This window comes from Dipodomys spectabilis, unplaced genomic scaffold (assembly GCF_019054845.1).
Source record: "Dipodomys spectabilis isolate Male_0828 unplaced genomic scaffold, ASM1905484v1 ptg000365l, whole genome shotgun sequence".
NCBI lineage: Eukaryota > Metazoa > Chordata > Mammalia > Rodentia > Heteromyidae > Dipodomys > Dipodomys spectabilis.
Window position 1 is genome coordinate 13,251,610 of NW_024871042.1, and position 22,033 is coordinate 13,273,642.

The 22,033-nt window shown below is 41.3% G+C and overlaps 1 protein-coding gene across 5 annotated transcripts in view; it reads right to left on the minus strand.

Annotated features, from left to right (window-relative positions):
- Cnot10 (CCR4-NOT transcription complex subunit 10) overlaps positions 1-22,033 on the minus strand; it is a 55,877-nt gene that overhangs the window by 23,260 nt on the left and 10,584 nt on the right. For 4 of the 5 annotated variants that reach the window (XM_042666455.1, XM_042666452.1, XM_042666454.1 and 1 more), the window contains exons 4-10: positions 19,256-19,406; positions 16,332-16,474; positions 13,047-13,133; positions 12,596-12,679; positions 5,992-6,109; positions 3,358-3,507; positions 983-1,185 (exon numbers count right to left, since the gene is read on the minus strand). In XM_042666455.1, coding sequence (XP_042522389.1) covers positions 983-1,185; positions 3,358-3,507; positions 5,992-6,109; positions 12,596-12,679; positions 13,047-13,133; positions 16,332-16,474; positions 19,256-19,406 — 936 coding nt within the window. The remainder of the gene's footprint in view (positions 1-982; positions 1,186-3,357; positions 3,508-5,991; positions 6,110-12,595; positions 12,680-13,046; positions 13,134-16,331; positions 16,475-19,255; positions 19,407-22,033) is intronic. The other variant, XM_042666453.1, reaches the window with a different exon arrangement.

Below are 22,033 nucleotides of genomic sequence, written 5' to 3' on the forward strand. Positions count from 1 at the left end.
TGGGTTCACACAGACATCTGATAATTACATATTTGTCTTTTCCTCCCACCAACTCTTCTTAATTTAAGGTTCAGAAGGGTTCTACCAATTGTTGTTTAGAGACAAAACACTAATATAAGCCAGCCCACAGCCACTGTGAACAGTTTCAAAGAGAAACAGCCTGGTATCTATGAAGTATATTGTCATCATTGACCCAGAAGCGAGAGGCCCAAGCACTGAAGAAAATGCAGTTGAACACAGGTGTTTCGATCTCAGTGTGGGCCCTCAGCAGATGGCTTATCAGATCCATAGCCATCACCATTCCAATAAACAGGGCCTTCTCTCTGGCTTTAACCCTTGTATGACCCAGTTACCCAGATTTCTAGCAAATGGCTTCTTTTGGCATGTGTATGTGCTGGTCCTGAGACTTGAACTCAGGACTTAAGCACTGTCCCTGAGGCATTTATTTATTTATTTATTTATCTCAAGACTAGCAATAAAACTACATCTCCATTTTTGAGTCACAATCCTCAGATTTCAGCCTCCTGAACAGCTAAGATTGCAAACATGAACAGCCACCAGCAATTGGCTGCAAATGACTTTTTAAAACTAATTTCCCGGGCTGGGAAGTTGGCTTAGTGGTACAGCGCTTGCCTTGCATGCCTGAGGCCCTGGGTTCGATTCCTCAGCACCACATAAGCAAAAAGAAAAAAGCCGGAAGTGGCGCTGTGACTCAAATGGTAGAGCGCTAGCCTTGAGCTGAAGAGCTGAGGGACAGTGCCCAGGCCCAGAGTTCAGGCCCCATGACCGGACCCAAAAAAAAAAAAAAAACAACAACAAAAAAAAACCTAATTTCCCCTTCAACTTATAAGGAACAGAAGACTATCTTTATAAACTCAATGAGAAATGATGTCTGACATGTTCCCAACAATTTTCTTCTACCCATGTAATAAACATTAGGAAGGAGAAATGGAGGCTCTAATCAATCCCAAGCAGCACTCACCCCCTTATTGGCAGCAATACAGCATTCAGCCAGCCTGAGCCAAAGTCGGGGATTTGCATGATAAACCTGAACAGCTTCAATCAAACACTCAAAGGCAGCGAGAGGCCTTCCAATGTGAAGAAGCTGAATTCCACAGTTATATAGCAACTCGTACCTCTTGTTGGTTAGTAACGTACACATGGGTCTTCCTGAGAATTTTTTGCCTAGTGATGAAAATTTGAAAACAAATCATTAAAGTAAGAGTTATATAGAGCACATTTATTTTACAAGGTAAACACTACTATATATTTTTTAAAATTTTTTATTGTAAAGATACTATACAGAGGGTTACAGTTACATGAGCAAGGTAATGAGTACACTTCCTATTGAGCATTGTTACCTCCTCCATTGTTTTCCCCCTACCATCCCTTCCCTCTCTACCTTCCCCGAAGTTCTTTTTTTTTTTTTAATTGAAACACTACTATATTTACTACCAATAATGACTTGAAATAATAATCAATACCCCCATAGATATTCTCAGGAGGGTAAATATCAGAGATAATAAGACTCATCACTCCTTTGACATTTCCACCTTTCTAAGCCTTACTTATTTTGTCAGTTGTTGGGCTTGAACTCAGGGTTTGGGCACTGTCCGAGTTCTTTTGCTAGTGTTCTACCACTTTGACCCATAGCACAACTTCTGGTTTTTGAGTGGTTAATTGGAGATAAAGAGTCTCATGGGGACCTTTCTGCCTGGGCTGGCTTCCAACTGCAATCCTTAGGATCTGAGCCTGAGAAGCTAGAACTATAGGCATGAGCAACTGGCACCCAGCTAATTCTTATTTTTATTTTCAGTTTGGTTAACTGTGTTTTTTTTTTTTTTAAACACGTGCTACCACTTACTCAATGATTCAAAGTAAGATCCCTATAGTCTGGAATACATTCTCATTGCTGGGCACCGGTGGCTCAAGCCTGTAATCCTAGTACTCAGGAGGCTGAGATCTGAGGATCATAGTTCAAAGCCAGACTGGGCAGGAAAGCCTGGGAGACTCTTATCTCCAATAAACCACTAGAAAACCAGAAAACCACTGTGGCTCAAGCGGTAGAGCACTAGCCTAAGCTAAAGAGCTGAGGGACAGCACCCAGGTCCAGAGTTCAAGCCCCACGACTGACTAAAAACAAAAAACAAACGAACCCCAAAACATTCTCATCAGTTAACCAAATTTTGTATTAGGAAGTATAAAACTAGCTAGGCACTAGTGAATTATACCTGTAACTGAGGATCTAGGTTCAAAACCACTCAGGAAACCACCTCAAAAAAGCTGGAAGTAGAGCTGCGACTCAAGTGGTAGATCTCCTATCTTTAAGCAAAAACCTATGCCGAGTTCAAGCTTCAGGACTTGCATGCATCACACACACACTCACAGTAAAAAAAAAAGCTGCTTGATTTTATGCATTTCAGATCAAGAATGCATGTAGTATCCATGACAAAAAAAAAAAAGAATGCATGTAATATAAACATCAAAGGATGAATTGCAGGAATTTGTATAAAGACTGTCAAATATTGCCAATGGTACTACTTGTAAAACTCAGTGGATAGTTTGTAACAGAGCTAACCTGGTTCAGACAAAAAAGTAGTTTGTGACATTATAATGTGGGATTACCAATTCCATGAAAAATTAGATATACATTTTTTTTCGGGGGGAGGAGAGGGATTGAACCCAGGACCTCTATCTTACCTGTTTCTCTCCAGGCTGGTGCTCTACCACTTGAACCACACTTCCACTTATAGCTTTTCTGAAGTGTCTAATTAGACGTCATGGACTTTCCTGCCCTGGACTTTCCTGCCCTGGCTGGCTTTGAACTGTTTATACTCAGATTGAAGCCTCCCAAGTAGTTAAGATTCCAAGTATGAGCCACTGACACCCACCTAACTTAAATGTTTTGCAAAGTTACTCCTAACACCCTGCTGTTCAAAATAGCAGTGTCGCCGGGCGCTGGTGGCTCACGCCTGTAATCCTAGCTACTCAGGAGGCTGAGATCTGAGGATCGCGGTTCAAAGCCAGCCCGGGCAGGAGAGACCGTGAGACTCCTATCTCCAATAAACCACCAGAAAACCGGAAGTGGCGCTGTAGCTCAAGTGGTAGAGCGCTCGCCTTGAGCTGAAGAGCTGAGGGACAGCGCCCAGGCCCAGAGTTCAAGCCCCACGACCAACAAAAAAAAAAAAAAAAAAAGAAACAAAATAGCAGTGTCTACTAAAACTCAATACAGCCAAATTTGTTGGGCAGATCTTTCTTCGTAGAGCCACATTATGGCATATATTTGGCAGAGTGCTTGTTCTCTACTTATGATTTTTTCAATTAGTAAACGCAAACTGTCCCCTGTGTAGTGCTTACCTGGATCAGTGCTACCTGCACTGAGCTGTGCACAGACATTGTCATTCTCCTGCAGAGCCTTCTTAAAATAGAATATTCCTAAATTATGCTTGCTCATGGCAAAATGAATACAACCAAGATTATTCCAAAACATGCATCTCAAGCATTCACCTGAGAAAAACACAAATAAATTAGTTTATCGCCTTTTTTTTTTTTTTTTTGTCAGTTGTGGGGCTTGAACTCTGGACCTGGGCACTGTCCCTCAGTTCTAAAGCTCAAGGTGAGTACTCTAGCGCTTGAGCCACAGCGCCACTTCTGGTTATCTAGTGGTTTACTGGAGATGAGTCTCATGGACTTTGCTGCCCAGGCTGGCTTTGAACTGCGATCCTTAGATCTCAGCCTCCTGAGTAGCTAGGATTACAGGCATAAGCCACCGGTGCCTGGCTCTGCCAAATTTTGTTTTAAACAATCCCTCAAAAAAATTAGGGGGGCTGGGAAGGTGGCTCAGTGGTAGAGTGCTTGCCTTGCATGCATAAGGTCCTGGGTTTGATTCCTCAGCACCATATAAGCAGAAAAGGCTAGAAGTGGCGCTGTGGCTCAAGTGGTAAAGCGCTAGCCTTGAGCTAGAGAGCTGAGGGACAGTGTCCAGGCCCAGTGTTCAGGCCCCATGACTTACAAGAAAAAAAAAAAAAGAAAAAAGAATTAGGTTCCATGTAATATAAATTGTTTGTAATTACACTTAATCCATACAGAACAATTCATGAAGCATTAGTAATTCAGATTTTTTTTTTTTTTTGTCTGTTGTGGAGCCACAGCTCCACTTTCAGCTTTCTGGTAGTTCATTGGTAATAAAAATCTTAGTTTTGCTAGGCACTGGTGGCTCATGCCTGTAACCCTAGCTGCTTAGGAGGCTGAGATCTGAGGATTGCAGTTCAAAGCCAGCCAGGGTAAGGAAAGTCCGTGAGACTCTTATCTCCAATTAACCATTGGAAAACCTGAAGTGGAGCTGTGCCATTGTGTGGAAGAGCATGTGCCTTGAGCTGAAGAGCTGAAGGACAGCACCCTGGCCCAGAGTTCAAGCCCCACAGCCAACAAAAAATCTTAAGTTTCCAGTCTGGCATGGTTTTAAACCATGAACCTCAGATTTCTGCCTCATGAGTAGCTAGGATTATAGGAGTGAGCCACTGGTATCCAGCTCCACAGTTTTATTTATTTATTGCTAGTCCTTGGTCTAAAACTCAGGGCCTGGATGTTGTCTCTGAGTTTCTTTTGATAACGGCATTGTGACTAAGCATCTTTTCATGTCTGTTGGGCATATGGAGTTCCTTTTTTTTTTTTTTTATTGTCAGTTATGGGGCTTGAACTCTAGGCCTGGGTGCTGTCTCTGAGTTCTTCAGCTCAAGGTGAGCACTCTAACCACTTGAGCTCAAGCCCCACAACTGACAAATAAAAATAACTGGAAGCCAGGTGCCGGTGACTCACAGTTGTAATCCTAGCTATTCAGGAGGCTCAGATCTGAGGATCTTAGTTCAAAGCCAGCCCAGGTAGGAAAGTGGGTGAAACCCTTATGTCCAAATCACAGAAAATCAGAAGTGGAGCTTTTGCTCAAGTGGTAGAGCATTAGCTTTGAGCTGAAGAGCTGAGGGACAGCGCCCAGGCCCAGAGTTCAAGCCCCATGACCAACAACAATAAAGAAAGAAATAGAGAGCAAGCAAGAGAGAGAGAGAGAGAGAAAGAGAGAGAGAGAGAGAGAGAGAGAGGAAGGAAGGAAGGAAGGAAGGAAGGAAGGAAGGAAGGAAGGAAGGAAGGAAGGAAGGAAGGAAGGAAGGAAAGCAAGCAAGCAAGCACAGCAAGCAAGCTGGGGTTGGTGGCTCACTCCTGTAATCCTAGCTATGCAGGAGGCTGAGATCTGAAGATCATGGTTCAAAGCCAGGTTCAAAGCCAGCCCAGGCAAAAAAGTCCATGAGACTCTTTTTTTATGTTTTGTTTTGATCTGTTCTGGGACTTGAACTCTGGGCTTAGGCGCTATCCCTCAGTTCTTTAGCTCAAGGCAAGCGCTTTACCACTTGAGCCACATCACCACTACTGGTTTTCTAGTGGTTTATTGGAGTTAAGAGTCTCACAGACTTTCCTGCCCAGGTTCCATGAGACTCTTATCTCTAATAAACAACTCAGAAAACTGGAAGTGGCGCTATGGCTCAAGTGGTAGATTGCTAGCCTTGAACTGAAGAGCTAAGGGACAGCCTAAGTCCGGAGTTCAAGCCCCAGGACCAAAAAAAAAGAGCTTAGGGATAGTACCCAAGCCCAGAATTAACAGTCCCAGGACCAGGGAGAAAAAAAAAAAAAAAAAGATCAGGGGGAGCTGGACACCAGTGGTTCATGTCTGTTTCCTAGATACTCAAGAGGCTGAGATCTGAAAATCATGGTTCAAAGCTAGCCCAGACAGAAAATTCCATAAGACTCCAATTAACTACCAGAAAATAAGAAGTAGTGCCGTGGTTCAAAGCAGTAGAGTACTATAACTGAGTTTAGCTTAGAGACAGTATCCAGGCCGTGAGTTCAAGCCCCATAGCCAACAACAACAACAAAAGAGATCAAGGAGAATAAAACAAGCAATAGGAGGGAGAACAATGTGAGGGATAACATGTCTTTTACCTGTTTTCATAAATCCTGGATGTTCAGCAATGTTTGAACTATTTAATAGTTTCACAGCTTTTCGGTAATTGCCCCTTAAGTATTCAAAGTTACTTTTAAGAAATAGGGAGGGTGCAGACTGCAAAGAAAATATAAACGTTAATTAAAATTTGCTTTTAGGTACCTAATGTACCCAAACTGTAATTTTACTGTTGCATAGGTATGCATAACATGAGTTAGTCAAGTTATGGCTAGACATGTTTCTAGGATGGGGGACTAGGACTATGGATAAAGCATATACCAAGCAGCCTGGTGCCAGTGGCTCACTCCTGCAACACCAGTTACTCAGGAGGCTGAGATCTGAGAATCAGTTTGAAGATAGCCCAGGCTGGAAAGTCCATGAGACTACTATCTCCAATAAACTACTCAGAAAAAGCTGTAAGTAGTGCTGTGGCTCAAGTGGTAGCGTGCTAGCCCCAAGCATAGAGAGGCTCAGGGACAGAAGTGAGGCCGAGTTCAAACTCCGGGAAGGGGGTAGAGGGTGGCAAAAGGGGCCAAAGGAGGGTGGGGGGAAAGCATGTACCAAGCAAGCCATGTGACAATGAGTTTGATCTCCAATCAAAGTTTCTAAATTTTTCACTGCTCTTACAATCTAAAAATTAATATGTGTCAAGAGAGTACTTTGTAAACAGAAACATTAAAGTCTACCAAAAATATATTAGAGAATCAACTAATATAAACTTTATAGACCACGAAAGACAATTTGTCCCATGAGTTAGAATGTGTTTGTGACTTTAACTAAGCCTCACTATCTTACAATACTGTAAAATTTGTTAAAATTATGTTATCACTTAATCATAATAATTTGCAAAAAGAATTGTATCCTGCTACTTTGCTGAAGTGGTTTATAAGTTCTAAGAGTTTGGGGTGGAGTTTTTGGGATCACTGAGGTATAATATCATGTTATCTGCAAAAAGGGATAGTTTAACTTCTTCCTTTCCTATGTGGATCCCTTTAATGTCTTTTTCTTTCTTTTTTTTTTTTAGTCCAGTCGTGGGGCCTGAACTCTGGGCCTGGGTGCTGTCCCTCAGCTCTTCAGCTCAAGGCTAGCGCTCTACCACTTGAGCCACAGCGCCACTTCCGGCTTTTTTCTTTTTGCTTATGTGGTGCTGAGGAATCGAACCCAGGGCCTCAGGCATGCAAGGCAAGCGCTCTACCACTGAGCCACCTTCCCAGCCCCTAATGTCTTTTTCTTGCTTTATAGTTCTGGCTAAGGATTCCAGAACTATATTGAAGAGGAGTGGTGACAGTGAGCATCCCTGTCTTGTTCCTTTTTTTAGGAGAATTGGTTGTAGTTTTTCTGCATTAAGTATAATATTGGCTATTGGTCTGCTGTATATGGCTTTTATTGTTTTAAGGACTGTTCCTTCTATTCGGTTTTCTCCAGAGCTTTTAACATGAATGTTGTATTTTATCAAAAGCCTTTTCCACATCAATGGAGATAATCATGTGGTTCTTGACCTTGGATCTGTTGATATGGTGGATTACATTTATTGATTTACATATGTTAAACCATCCCTGAATCTCTGGGATGAAACCTACTTGATCATAATTTATGATTTTTTTGATATGTTTCTGGATTCTGTTGGCTAAAATTTTATTGAGGAGCTTTGCATCTGTGTTCATCAAGGAGATTGGTCTGTAGTTCTCTTTTTTTGTTGAGTCTTTGCCTGGTTTGAGGATGAGTGTGATACTGGCTTCATAGAATGGGTTTGGGATAGCTCTCTCTCCATTTCTCAGAAGAGTTTGAGGAGTAATTTGGGATAGCTCTCTCTCCATTTCTCAGAAGAGTTTGAGGAGTATGGGTATTAGTTCCTCTTTAAAGGTCTTTTAGAATTCCATACTGAATCCATCTGTTCTTGGGCTTTTCCTTGTTGGAAGACTTCTGATTGCTTCCTCTATCTCATTGTATGATATTGGCTTATTTAATTGATTTATTTCTTCTTGGCTAAGTTTGGGCAATTTGGATTTCTCTAGAAATTCATCTCTTTCTGTTAGGTTTTCCTTCCTTAGTGAGTATAGAGTCTGGAAATAGTTCTTTATAACTGTTTGGATGTCTTGGATGTTTGTTGTGATTTTTCCTGTGGTGTCCCTGATCATATTGATTTGGGTCTCCTCTCTCTCTTTTTTAAGTTAATCTTGCCAGAGGTCCGTTAATTTTACTGATTTCTTTCAAAAAAACCCAGCCTTTTGTTTTATTAATTTTATCTCGCTCCATCTAGGAACTTTAGGTTCAATTTTTTCATGCTTTTCTAGCAGTTTTAGTTGCAACATAAGATTATTTACTTGGTCTGCTTCTATTTTTGCCGTTGTGGGGGGCTTGAACTCTGGGGTTGGGCAATGTCCCTGCTCTTCAGCTCAAGGCAAGCACTCTACCACTTGAACCATAGCACCACTTCTGGTTTTCTAGTAGTTTATTGGAATAAGTCTCACAGACTTTCCTGCCCGGGCTGGCTTTGAGCCGCGATCCTCAGATCTCAGCCTCCTGAGCAGCTAGGATTACAGGCATGAGCCAACGGTGTCTGACTGTTTCTATTTTTTTGCTGTGTGCACTGAGAGCAATAAATTTGCCCCTCAGGACTGCTCTTGCCATGTCCCACAGGTTTCTTTGTGAGTGGTATTCATTTTCATTGAATTGTAGGAACTTTTAAATTTCTTAATTTTTCTGTTACCCAGGTGTTGCTCAAAGTGTGCTGTTCAATTTCCATGTATTTGAGTAATTTCTATGGTATGCTTTGTTAGCAAGAACTAGCTTGATTCCACTGTGGTCGGATAGAATACAGGGGATTATGTCAATCATCTTGTATTTGCTTAAATTCCTTGTATGAACTATGATATTGTCTATTTTGGAGAAAGATCCATGGGCTGCTGAGAAGAATGTATACTGGGTTGTAGGGTGGAAAACTCGGTAGATGTCAATTAATTCCGCCTGAGATATGGCATCATTTAATTCAGAGGCTTCGTTGCCAATCCTCTGGTTGGTAGATCTGTCCTCTGGTGAGAGTGGAGTATTTTTTTTTTTTTTGCTGGTTGTGGGGCCTGTACTTTGGGCCTGGGCGCTGTCCCTCAGCTCTTCAGCTCAAGGCTAGCACTCTACCACTTGAACCACAGCGCCACTTACAGCTTTTTTTTTTTTTCTGCTTATGTGGTGCTGAGGAATTGAACCCAGGGCCTCATGCATGCAAGGCAAGCGCTCTACCACTGAGCCACCTTCCCAGCCCGAGAGTGGAGTATTAAGTCTCCTAATATTATTGTATTTGGATCTATTTTATTCTGTAAGTCTGAGAGTATTTGCTTAACATATTTGGGTTCACCAATGTTTGGGGAATATAAGTTGATAATGGTAATACCTTCTTCTTGGATCGTTCCCTGTATTAATGTCTTTGTCTTTTTGTATTAATTTTAATGAAAAGTTTATTTTGTCAGATATCAGATGGCAACTCCTACCTTCTTGCTGGGAGCATTTGCATGGTAGATCTTTCTCCATCCCTTCACTCCGAATTTGTTTTTTTTTTTTGGTCCGGTCATGGGGCCTGAACTCTGGGCCTGGGCGCTGTCCCTCAGCTCTTCAGCTCAAGGCTAGCACCCTACCACTTGAGCCACAGCGCCACTTCTGGCTTTTTTTCTTTTTGCTTATGTGGTGCTGAGGAATCGAACCCAGGGCCTCATGCATGCAAGGCAAGCGCTCTACCACTGAGCCACCTTCCCAGCCCCTCCGAATTTGTTTTTATCTTTGGCTGTAAGATGGGTCTCTTGAAAACAACAAATGGATGGATCTTGTTTTCTGATCCAATCTGCAATTCTTTTTCTTTTGATTTGTGAATTGAGCCCATTAATATTTATGGTTATTATAGAGAGATGCATTGTGTTTCTTGTCATTTTCCTGCTTTCCTAAGTTTTTCTTCTTTCCTTTCCTCCTGTGGTAACTAAGCTATACTTTTAGTGATATCTGTCTGATGTGGATCCCTGATCTTGATTGTTTTCTTCAGGTTGTATTTCCCCCTCTTAATATTCTCTGAAGTGTTCACTTATTGTTTATGAATTTAGTTTTACTTTACTATTAAAAATTTTAGTTTAGGGGCTGGGAAGGTAGCTCAGAGGTAGAGTGCATGCCTTGCAAGCATGAGGCCCTGGGTTCGATTCCTCAGCACCACATAAACAGAAAAAGCCGGAAGTGGCGCTGTGGCTCCAGTGGTAGAGCGCTAGCCTTGAGCTGAAGAGCTGAGGGACAGCACCCAGACCCAGAGTTCAGGCCCCATGACCGGGAAAAAAAAAAAAAAAAAAAAAAAATTAGTCTCTCCACTGAATGTGAATGCTAGGTTCACTGGGTATACCAGATTGGGTTGGCAGTTATTAGTTCTCAGGGCTTGGATGGTACTTTCCCAGGCTTTGCTTGCATTCAGTGTCTGTGTAGAAAGATCTGCAGTGATTCTGATTTTTTAATATAATATAGCTCTTGCTTTGCTTTTTTTTTCTGCATGCAAGATTGTTTCTTTATTATTCAGATCTGTCATTTTTACTGTAATAGTACCTGGCCTTTAAAAAATTTGTTTTAAAAGAAAAAAAGTCTTTCTGTGCTATGATCCTCCAGCTTTAGCTTTCTGAGTTGCTTGAACTACACACATGGGCCTCTAGGACTGACTTAATTGGAAATTAGACAGCAACCATCTTAATGATTATCAGAAAAGATCAACGATTATCTGTATATATTAGACAGAAAAGCACCTTTTGTTAGAACCCAAACAGAAATAATAAAATATTTTCCAAATAGGAGAAAGAGTCCATGTATGAATGGAAAAATTTTCCAACAAAAATTTTTGTTTAGCTGGGTGCTGGTGGCTCACGCCTGTAATCCTAGCTACTCAGGAGGCTGAGATCTGAGGATGCCCCAGGCAGGAAAGTCCTTGAGACTCTTATCTTCAATTTACCACCACAAAACTGGAAGCAGCACTGTGGCTCAAGTGGCAGAACACTTGCCTTGAGCTCAAAAGCTCAGGGACAGTTCCCAGGCCCAGAGTTCAAGGCCCATGACCACAAAAAAAAAAAATTAAAAAAAAAAAATAAACAACAACCAATAGAACTTAGCTAGAATGCAGATGCATGCAGAGGATCTAGACCTTCCCAAGAGCATACCTGTACTTCCTATTCTATTGTTTATTCACTTCAGCTTGGAAACAGACTTTCTGTGTAAGCCTTGCTTTTGCTCTGCCTCTGCCTTCCAACCACACCAGAGTGCTGGCCACTAAGGAAGGTGGGTTTTCTTTTCTTTTTAATTTTAAAGAATGATTCAATAATAGAAAATTTAAAACAGATTGACTGTCCTTCATCCATAATGGAAGCTGGGTTTTCAACGACTATCTAGGTTGAAATAGGTTGAGGCACATCTACCTTTATTCTTTTTTATCTGTCAGTCGTGGGGCTTGAACTCAGGGCCTGGGTCCTGTCCTTGAGCTCTTTCACCCAAAGCTATTGTTCTACCACTTTAAGCCACTGGGCCACTTCTTTTTTTTTTGGGTCCGGTCGTGGGGCCTGAACTCTGGGCCTGGGCGCTGTCCCTCAGCTCTTCAGCTCAAGGCTAGTGCTCTACCACTTGAGTCACAGCGCCACTTCTGGCTTTTTTTCTTTTTGCTTATGTGGTGCTGAGGAATCGAACCCAGGGCCTCATGCATGCAAGGCAAGCGCTCTACCACTGAGCCACCTTCCCAGCCCATTTTTTTTTTTTTTTTGTCCGGTTGTGGGGCCTGAACTCTGGGCCTGGGCGCTGTCCCTCAGCTCTTCAGCTCAAGGCTAGCGCTCTACCACTATGAGCCACAGCGCCACTTCCGGCTTTTTTCTTTTTTTTTTTTGCTTATGTGGTGCTAAGGAATCGAACCCAGGGCCTCATGCATGCAAGGCAAGCGCTCTACCACTGAGCCACCTTCCCAGCCCATTTTTTTTTTTTATTTTTTTATTTTTTTTGGTTGGTCATGGGGCCTGAACTTGGCCTGGGCGCTGTCCTTCAGCTCTTCAGCTCAAAGCGAGCACTCTACCACTTGAGCCATAGCACCACTTCTGGCCTTTTCTGCTTATGTGGTGCCGAGCAACTGAACCCAGGGCCTCATGCATGCAAGGCAAGCATTCTGCCACTGAGCCACCTTCCCAGCCCCACTGTGCCACTTCTGTTTTGTTTTGTTTTGCCGGTCATGGGGCCTGAACTCTGGGCCTGGGCGCTGTCCCTCAGCTCTTCAGCTCAAGGCTAGTGCTCTGCCACTTGAGCCACAGCGCCACTTTTGGCTTTTTCTGCTTATGTGGTGCTGAGGAATCGAACCCAGAGCCTCATGCATGTGAGGCAAGCACTCTGCCACTGAGGCACCTTCCCAGCTCCTGATTACAATTTCTTATCAAGGTTTATGTCTGTTAGTAATAAGAGATCGAGAGAAATTATTTCCAGTTGAATCCAGGTCTTTAAGCATGTTAAGCATGTCTATAACACTCAACTGAAAAAAATTATTTAAAACTGACAAATACTCATAACTCTAAAGAAGCCAAAAGTTTTAAACAATAGAAAAATCCAGAAAGAACTTACATTTCCAGCTGTATTCATCACTGACTTGATTTCCCTTTTGCATGCTTTCAGGGACTTCATTTGGATATAAGCTCTTACTTTGTACTGAAAAGGAAAAAAATGCTAAAGTTTGACTTTCTAGTTAAGGGAATTAATCTGTTTAGAACATAGTTATATACAGCAATTACTAAAGTGTTTAAAATTATCTTTATCATCCAACACATTCTCAGGCTATTTACTATCAGTAACCTAAAAAATTACATTGTACTAGTATCATAAGCAAAACAGGAATAAATGTATTTCTAAATTACAATCCTTCAAAATCAACACACACTGCTTTGAATTATATAATGCTTTAAAAAATTTCTTGTTGTCTCACTATTCCTAAGTCCAAGGACACAGGTGATACAGCCAGCCTTTGACACATGCGGCACCTAAAGTATACATAACCACCTGTAGACATGCACAATACCTGATGTATCTTTGATTTTGCAGCTTCTATTAGAGCTCCACTTTCAGCTTTATGATTAGATCCATCTTTGTTGGTATTATTACCACCCTGTATAATGATGAAAAAAAAAATCAGTCAAAACTGACCATGACTGATTTCTAAGCAAGCTAACAGACCCTAGAGTATTGTCAAAATGCAGAACCCCAGGACCTACTCAGGGATTAAGGCTTCATAAGTATGGAAACTAGTTCTGAGAAGTTCACAGCTGATCATAAAGATGGACTTGGTTTAAAAAAGTCTGTATCTTCCTACATTTCACAATAGGTCATATCTTTGTCTTCTTAAAACTTTCTCTGCTTCATTGACTTTTGTTTCCTGACAGAGTAATTATCAAAATTAACTGATTCAGAACTTCATTTGAAAAGAAAAATCAGATTAGTTTATATTGTACAACAGTAAAAAATAACCATATTACAGCTTAGCTAAAAGCACTAAGGGAGTAGGAGCCACATGCAAGGGTTTTATTTTTAACTGTTCTGGGAATTGTGTACGACCCTGAGAAAGTAATTTAATCTTCATAAAGAAACATCTTTTTCTCAAAATACTTAAAAAGTGTTTCAAATATTTCATGCCAAACATGTAATAATGAAGACATCTTTTTTGGTAGTTAACTGGAGATAAGAGTCTCACAGGCTTTTTTGCCTGGGCTCGCTTTGAACCATGATCTTCAAGTATCAGCCTCCTGAATAACTAGGATGACAGGCATGAGCCACTGGCACCTGGCATGAAGACATTCTTACAAATGAAAAGATGTTCAATATATACCCTTAAATACAAATCCAAAGCAAAATTATTACAATGTACCACATTACACCCACTAAGATGGCTAAAACTTTTTAAAAAGACAGACAAAGCAGCAGGGCACAGGTGGCTCAAACTTGTAATCCTAGCTACTCAGGATGCTGATATCTGACAATTAAGGGTCAAAGCCAGCTCAAGCAGGAAAAGTCCAAGAGACTCATCTCCAATTATATATTAAAAAGCTGGAGATGGAGCTGTGAGTCAAGTGTTAGAGAACTAGCATTGAGCAAAAAAGCTAAGGAATAGAACCCAGTAGTGCCACCAAAAAAAAAAAAAAAAAGGCAAACCAGGATATGAATTCAAGACCCTGTTCTGTAACAACAAATACCTTTATGAGAGGTGGGCACCAGTGGCTCACGCCTGTAATCCTAGCTACTCAGGAGGCTGTGATCTGAGGATCATAGTTCAAAGCCAACAGGGTAGTAAAGGGCCTATGAGATTTTTTTTTTTTTTTGCTGGTCATGGGACCTGAACTCAGGGCCTGGGCGCTGTCCCTCAGCTCTTCAGCTCAAGGCTAGCATTCTACCACTTGAGCCTTAGAGCCACTTCCGGCTTTTTCTGCTTATGTGGTGCTGAGGAATCGAACCCAGGGCCTCATGCATGCAAGGCAAGTGCTCTACCACTGAGCTACCTTCCCAGCCTGAGACTTATTTTTTGTCGGTCATGGGCTAGATCTCTGGGCCTGGATGCTGTCCCTCAGCTCTTCAGCTCAAGGCTAACACTCTACCACTTGAGCCACAGCACCTCTTCTGGTTTTCTGGTGGTTTATTGGAGTTAAGAGACTCACACATTTTCCTGCCCAAGCTGGCTTTGAACTGTGATCCTCAGATCTCAGCCTCCTAAGTAGCTAGGATTACAGGCGTGAGCCACCAATGCACAGCTTGTGAGACTCTTATCTCCAATTAACCACCAGAAAATAGGAAGTGGCACTGTGGCTCAAGTGGTAGAGCACTCACCTTGAGCTGAAGAGCTCAGGGACAGTACCCAGAACCAGAGATCAAGCCCAACAACCAAAAACCCCCCCAAAACCTTCATGAAGTGCTGGTGGGAAAGTAGAATAGCAGATCTACTTTAGAAAACTATCTGGTAGCTTCTCCTAATGTTAAATGTGGAGTTACCCTATGACTCATGATTATAAGCCTAAATATATACTCCAAAGAACTAAAAATGTATATCTACATGGTAATTAGTACATGAATATTCACTGTAGCATTATTTATAAAGCCTAAAATGGAACATAACCCAAATGTCCACCAACTGATAAATGGATTTTAAAATATGGCATATTTTGTCAGGAATAGCCTAGTATTTTCAGCTACAAAAGTGATAAAGTACACAAAAAAAAGCACCAAGCACATACTACATATGGAAGAAGCTTGAAAACAGCATATTACGTGAAAGAAGCCAGTCAGGAATAATCACATACTGTCTGATTCCATTTGTATGTAATGTGCAGCACTGGGAAGATCAATGGCAGGCAGGTCAGTGGCAAGGGGAAATGGTGATGAGTACATGGCTTCTTTTTGAGGTAATGAAAGTACTCTGGAATCAGACAGTGGTAATGGCTTACAACTATGTAAGTATATTAAAAATAAACTAACCTGTACACTCTAAATGGCCTTTTATTGAGTTTAGACAATAACAAACTGCAGCTACTAGTGTCTCACGACTGTAATCCTAGCCACTCAAGAAGGCTGAGATCTAAGGATCAGTTTGAAGCCAGGCCAGGCACTGAATTCCATGAAATTCTTGTCTAGTCCTGGGGCTTGAACTCAGGCTCTGGGCACTGTTCCTGAGTTTCTTTTGCTCAACTAGCACTCTGCCATTTGAGCCACAGTGCCACTTCTGGCTTTTTCTGTTTATGTGGTACTGAAGAATTGAACCCAGGGCTTAATGCATACTAGGCAAGCATTCTACCACTAAGCTACTTTCTCAGCCTCCATGAGACTCTTGTCTCTAATTAGCCAGCAAAAAAACCAGAAGTGGAGCTGTGGCACTAATCTTGAACAAATAGCTCAAGGGACATCCCCAAGCCCTGAGTTCCAGCCCCAGTACTAGCACACACAAACACCCCCCCTTGAAAAAAAAGTAGTTTATATGAATTGTAAATTACATCTCCAAAAATCAGTTAATAGACAATCATTTTATTTTACTTTTGTTAGTTGTAAGGCTTGAACTCTAGGCTTGGGTGCTGGCCCTCAGCTCTTCTACCACTTGAGCCACTTGAGCCATAGCACTATTTCTGGTTTTCTAGTGCTTTATTGGAGATAAGAGTCTCACAGACTTTCCTGCCCAGGATGTCTTTGAACTGCAATCCTCAGATCTCAGCCTTCTGAGTAGCTAGGATTACAGGCGTGAGCCACCAGTTTGGCTTAGACAATTATTTTATAACTACAAAGACAAATCATACTTTTAAATTTTAGTTTGATTATCTGGAACACTCACCTCATTTTTTCCATTTTTGTTATTATTTCCCTGAGAAATCATTTTTTCTAAGACAGCCAGAAGATGCAAAGCTTTCTCAGCTTGGTAGGTTAATATATACAAGTCTACAAGCAGAAAACACACTGCTTGGGCAAATTTTTCTTCTGGTGAGAAAAACAAAGGAAAAGAAATGTCATAATCCCAAGTCAAAAATATACCTCCAACTATCTGTTAAACAGAGTGCAAAGCTCTATAGGACAAAGCTTAAACGTTTCATCAAGCGATGCATGCCAGTGCAACCATGAAGGAAAGTAGTGTACTGAAGTGGCAGCAAGGCCATTCTATTAGGGTCTCAAGGTCTTTCATGCCAGGTATTAGTGACTCACCCTCCTTTGTGAAATATCTACAAGATGTCCATGTAATGAGGAATACTAATTTAGGTGGGAAGAAACCAGAATTCTGGTTTTTGTTCTGCTTCTTACTACATGTTTGATGTTCACAAATTACTTTTTGGACTTCCCCTGCCTGACCTGTAAAATACAGGACTACTTTACCTACATGAAAGAAAGGATGTCTTGAAGTTCTATCTACTGTATCTCTAAAAAGGCTTATGCTCTATGAACTAGACTTCCTTTCCAATCACAGAAATAGAATAAAGAAACAGCTTGATTTTGGAAGTGCAAGAAGCAAGGTGTAGAACCTATGAGAAAATTAAGACTCCTAAGAGGGAAATACAGGTAACCTGTTGTGACGTAAGACCATTCCTTTTAAAAAATGAAGATGAAATAAAAACTGTAATGAAAAAGTTAAAGTCTAAAAGGTAGCTGCTATAACCCAGAACAGAACATTTTAAAAGCATTTAAAGAGTAGAATCCCTTTACAATGACAGTCCTAGAGTACACTTCAGACCTGAAGTCCTCCCCAGCTCCTGCTCTGCCCCTTGCTACTGCTAACTTCATCAGTTACTACCCTCCCCACCTAGCTTTACAAGCCAGTCTACCTTCTCTCACTCAGCACTGGCCCTCACTTTGCATAAAACATTCACACATGCTGTTTTCGATAGTCTCAGCAGGAATGTTTTCCTGGAGGAATCACAACTCACTTCTTCCTTCAGGTATCTTTCCAAATATCAACTCACCTAGGCCTTTAACATCCAGGGCCAATCTCCATCTTCTTACTCAATTTTAGCTTTAACTCACAGCATCCAACAACCACACAATAAAAACTGTGTTACTTTCTCTCCCATCAGGATATAAACTTAAGGAGGGTAAAAGTATCTCTGTGTACCAGGTTCTTAAACTGCTTTTGCTGAAAAGCATTGACTCCTAACTTGAGCTCACAAACTGAAAGGGTGAAAGTGTGGCATCTCTGCCTCCCTTTTCTATTTCCTTTACTCTGACTCATTCTTTCTAGCAGTTACCTTGGAATCTAGGAAAGACAGGACTTGATAACATGTTTTTCAGGAGGGAAGGAAAATGAACCCCCTACCTGGACAATGACTTGCTTATCCTGACCAGAGATAACCTCACAAGAACCCCTACCAAAACCACAGAGATAAAGATCTAGAACACACTGTTACCCAGACTACTTAGAAATTACGTATACCTCTCTCTGGACCCAATTCTTCATCTAATTAACTAAAACTGCTACTGAAGGGTTGAAGTGCTTATTTTGTAAGCATCCTTTCTCTGCCCTCAGCAAGCTCTTCTTGCTCTTGTGAAGCAAGCGTCCTTGTGTGAATCTTTCTAATCTTTACTACCCTGTTCTCAAGTACATCAGGAAGCAATCAGTTCTATGCTATTTATTCTATGTTTGAATACAAACATTTCAGTTAGGCAACAGAAATTAATTACTATGCTATCTTCTAAGATTCCAACATGCTCCTTACTAAATGCATTAGAGAAAGGACACAGTTCATTAGGTAATGTTTAGACAGCAAAGAAAAAGTAGTAAGTCTTATCAATATGTGCTGAGTGAGAGAGAAAGAGAGAGAGCATGCGCGAGAGAGAGAGTGTGCAAGCATGCATGCATACGTGCTAGAGTTTGAACTCGGGGACTCACACTCTCACTTAGCTTTTTTGACTCAAGGCTGACATTCTATCACTTGAGCTACACCTCTACTTCCAGCTTTTCGTTGGTTAGAGAAAGGATTCTCTGGGGGGGTATGATTGGGTGGGAGGGAGGGGGGAGGCTGGGAAGGGAGGTGAAGGGTAAACAAAGGAGGAGGATGCAATGCTTGGTAAGAAATGTATGCATTATCCTGCCCATGTAATTGTAACCCCTCTGTACAGTATGTTCTCAAATAAAATAAAATAAAATTTAAAAAAAAAAAAAAAAAAAAAAGGAACTAAAAGAAAGGAAAATTAAAAAAAAAAAAAAAAAAGAAAGGATTCTCTCAGATTTGTCTGCCTGGGCTACCTTTAAATCACAATTCTCAGATCTCAGCCTCCTGATTAGGTAAGATTATAAGTGTAGGTGACCAGCACCTGATTCTTCCCAATATTTTTTCTTTTCTTTTGTTTTATTTTGTTGTAAAGGTGTTGTACAGAGGGGTTACAGTTACATAAGGTAATGACATTTTTTGTCAAACATTGTTACCCATGCCTTCGTTTTTCTCCCACTATTCTTCCAATATTTCTAGTAGTTGTCATCAAATTTAGGTGGAATAGGGTGTCAAAAGGAACTGTGATTTAGTCTAAATGTATGTATTCTTACATATTGTGAAAATCAACTTGGAAAAAACTGACGTGAATCTAACTAGGTTATCCAAGTAAAAGCAGTAGAGCATGTTAGAAGGAGCTTTTTTTTTTTTTAAATGTACTGAAGTTTTAACTCAGAGCCTTGTATTCACTAAGCAGATGCTTTACCCCTTGGGCCATTGTCCCAGCATAGCTGGGATGTTAGATCTCCAGCTAAGAAAACTTTTGACTTGACAAATAACATACCAAAAGGTTCTATGAACTGATAAAGTTTTTCACCAACTGAGATAGCCTCTGTATACTGCCGCAGATGATAAAGAATGACTGCTTGGTTATAATACAACATGCTGTTTTCAACATCATCTAATCCATCCATTTCTTCAACAGCTGAGTGGACCTATAAAATAATCAGTGGAGAACGTGTTGTAACAACTATAAGGAATAAACAGCAAAGAAATTCATATAGATAAACAGAACATAGGCCACCATTTCCTTCTTGCAATTCTGGGCCCCTGCATGCAAGAAAAGCAGCCTACCCCCCAATTACATCCCCAACATCAGCATATTTCCCTCTTTCCCATGCCTTAAACCTTTCTTTCAAGACAGCTCTACATTGTTCAGCTGTTCTTCAATTTCTAAGCTCAAGTGATTCTTCCTCCTCAGCCTCCAGAGTAGATGCAAAGGTAGCTATGTGGTCCAAAGCCTAACTTCAACATTTTTTTATTCAGACTTTTAAATTTTCCATAGTACCTCTATATTTTAATCATTTCATTCATCTATTTTACACACCATAAGATTCTGTTAAGTATTTTTTTTTCTTTTTGTCGGTTGTGGAGCTTGAACTCTGGGCTTGGGTGCTGTCCCTCAGCTCTTCAGCTCAAGGTAAGTACTCTACCACTTGAGCCACAGCGCCACTTTCAGTTTTCTAGTGGTTTATTGGAGATAAGAGTCTCATGGCCTTTCCTGCCCGGGCTGGCTTTGAACCATGATCCTCAGATCTCAGCCTCCTGAGTAGCTAGGATTACAGGCATGAGCCACCATCGCCCAGCTCAGTTAAATATTTTGTTTGTCAGTCTTGGGGCCTGAACTCGGGGCCTGAGCGCTGTCCCTCAGCTCTTCAGCTCAAGGCTAGTGCTCAACCACTTAAGCCACAGTACCACTTCTGGCCTTTTCTGTGTATGTGGTGCTGAGAAATCGAACCCAGGGCCTAATGCATGCAAGGCACTCTACCACTGAGCCACCTTCCCAGCCTTCTGTTAAGTATTTTGAAGGGACAAGGCAAGGTAATTCTTTTCCTTACCACTAAGAAGATATCCTTCCTGCTTTAACTGCCAACATTGCTTTTGAGTGGACTACTCACTTCCTAGCCTGATGAGGTTTTAAAAAATTTTTTATCATGAATTTAAAGAGATTACAAGTTGAATTTGAAGAGACTAGAAGTTAGTAGGCAAAACTTAAAATGATTTTTCCCATAAAAATGTTACGCATGGCCAGGCACCTGTAGTCCTAGCTATTCAAGAGGCTGAGATCTGAGGACCAAGGTTTGAAGCCAGCCTGGGTAGAAAAGTCCATGAAACTTTTATCTCCAATTACCACCAGAAAACTAGAAGTGAAGTTGTGGCTCAAAGTGGAAGAGCAGTAACCTTGAGCAGAAAAGCTCAGGGACATCACCCAGTCCCTGAGTTGAAGCCCCACAACTGACTAAAAACAAAGTTATGCATGGGCCTTGAAGTGTGTCTTAAGTGGCGTCATGTCTGCTTTACAAAAGCAACGCTATGAATGCAAACTCCAATACTGTCCCCCTCCAAAAAAAGTTATGCTATAACTCAAGTATACCTCAAAGTAGTAGAACATTTGCTCAGCAAGTTCAAGGCTCTGAGTTAAATTGCAAGTACCAAGAAAAACAAAATAAAGCCAAGCGCCGGTGGCTCACATCTGTAATCCTAGCTACTCAGGAGGCTGAGATCTGAGGATCATGGTTCAAAGCCAGCCCAGGCAAGAAAGGCCGTGATTCGTATCACCAATAAACCACTCAGGAAAGGAAGTGGTGCTGTGGCTCAAGTGGTAGAGTGCTTACCCTGAGTTGAAGAGTTTAGGGACAGCGCCCAGGCCCTGAGCTCAAGCCCCATGAATGACAAAAAAAAAAAAAAGCAAAAAATGAAAATGTGTAGTGACTTACATCTATAATCCTACTCAGGAGCAAAGACCAAGAGGATCATAGATAGAAATCAGCCCAGGCAAAAAGGTGTTAAGATGCCATCTCAGCCTATAGCTGGACACAGTAGTAAATACTTCTCATCCCAGTTATGTGGAAGGCTAAAATCAAGACAAGAGGCTTGCAGTTCCAGGTCAGCCTAAGCAAAAAGTGATTGCAAGGCCCCATTTAAACAGAATAAGCTGGGCACAGTGATGTGCCTCCCATCTATGTCAGGTTGCACCAAGAGGATTCATGGTCCAGGCCACCCAGGGCAAAAAGTGAGACCTTATCTCAAAAACAACAACAACAACAAAACAAAACAACAGCAAAAAGGAGTAGGGCTGTGGCTCAAGATTAGAGTACCTTTGCAACTTTTGCTTTAACTCTTTTTTTTTTTTTTTTTGGTCGGTTGTGAAAGCCCACGACCGACCAAAAAAAAAAAGATTGGAGTACCTGTCTAGCAAGCACGAAGACGAGTTCAAACCCTAGTACTGTTAAAATAAATTATTTTTAAATTATGAAAGCCAGGTCTGTAACCCTGGCTAACTCAGGATTCTGAGATTTGGAAGATGGCAGTTAGAGCCAGAAAAGGAGGAAAAGTCTACCAGACTTCTCCAAAATAACCAGCAAAAGCAGGTGCTAGTAGTTTATATCTGTAATCCTAGCTACTCGAGAGGCTGAGATATGAAGACAGTGATTCAAAGCCAGCCCAAACAGAAAAGTCTTCAAGAGTATATCTCCAATTAACCAGCAAAAAGACTGAAGGCATGGTTCAAGAGGTAGAGCCAACAGTGAGCGAAAAGGTCAAGTGAGAGGATGAGGCCTTG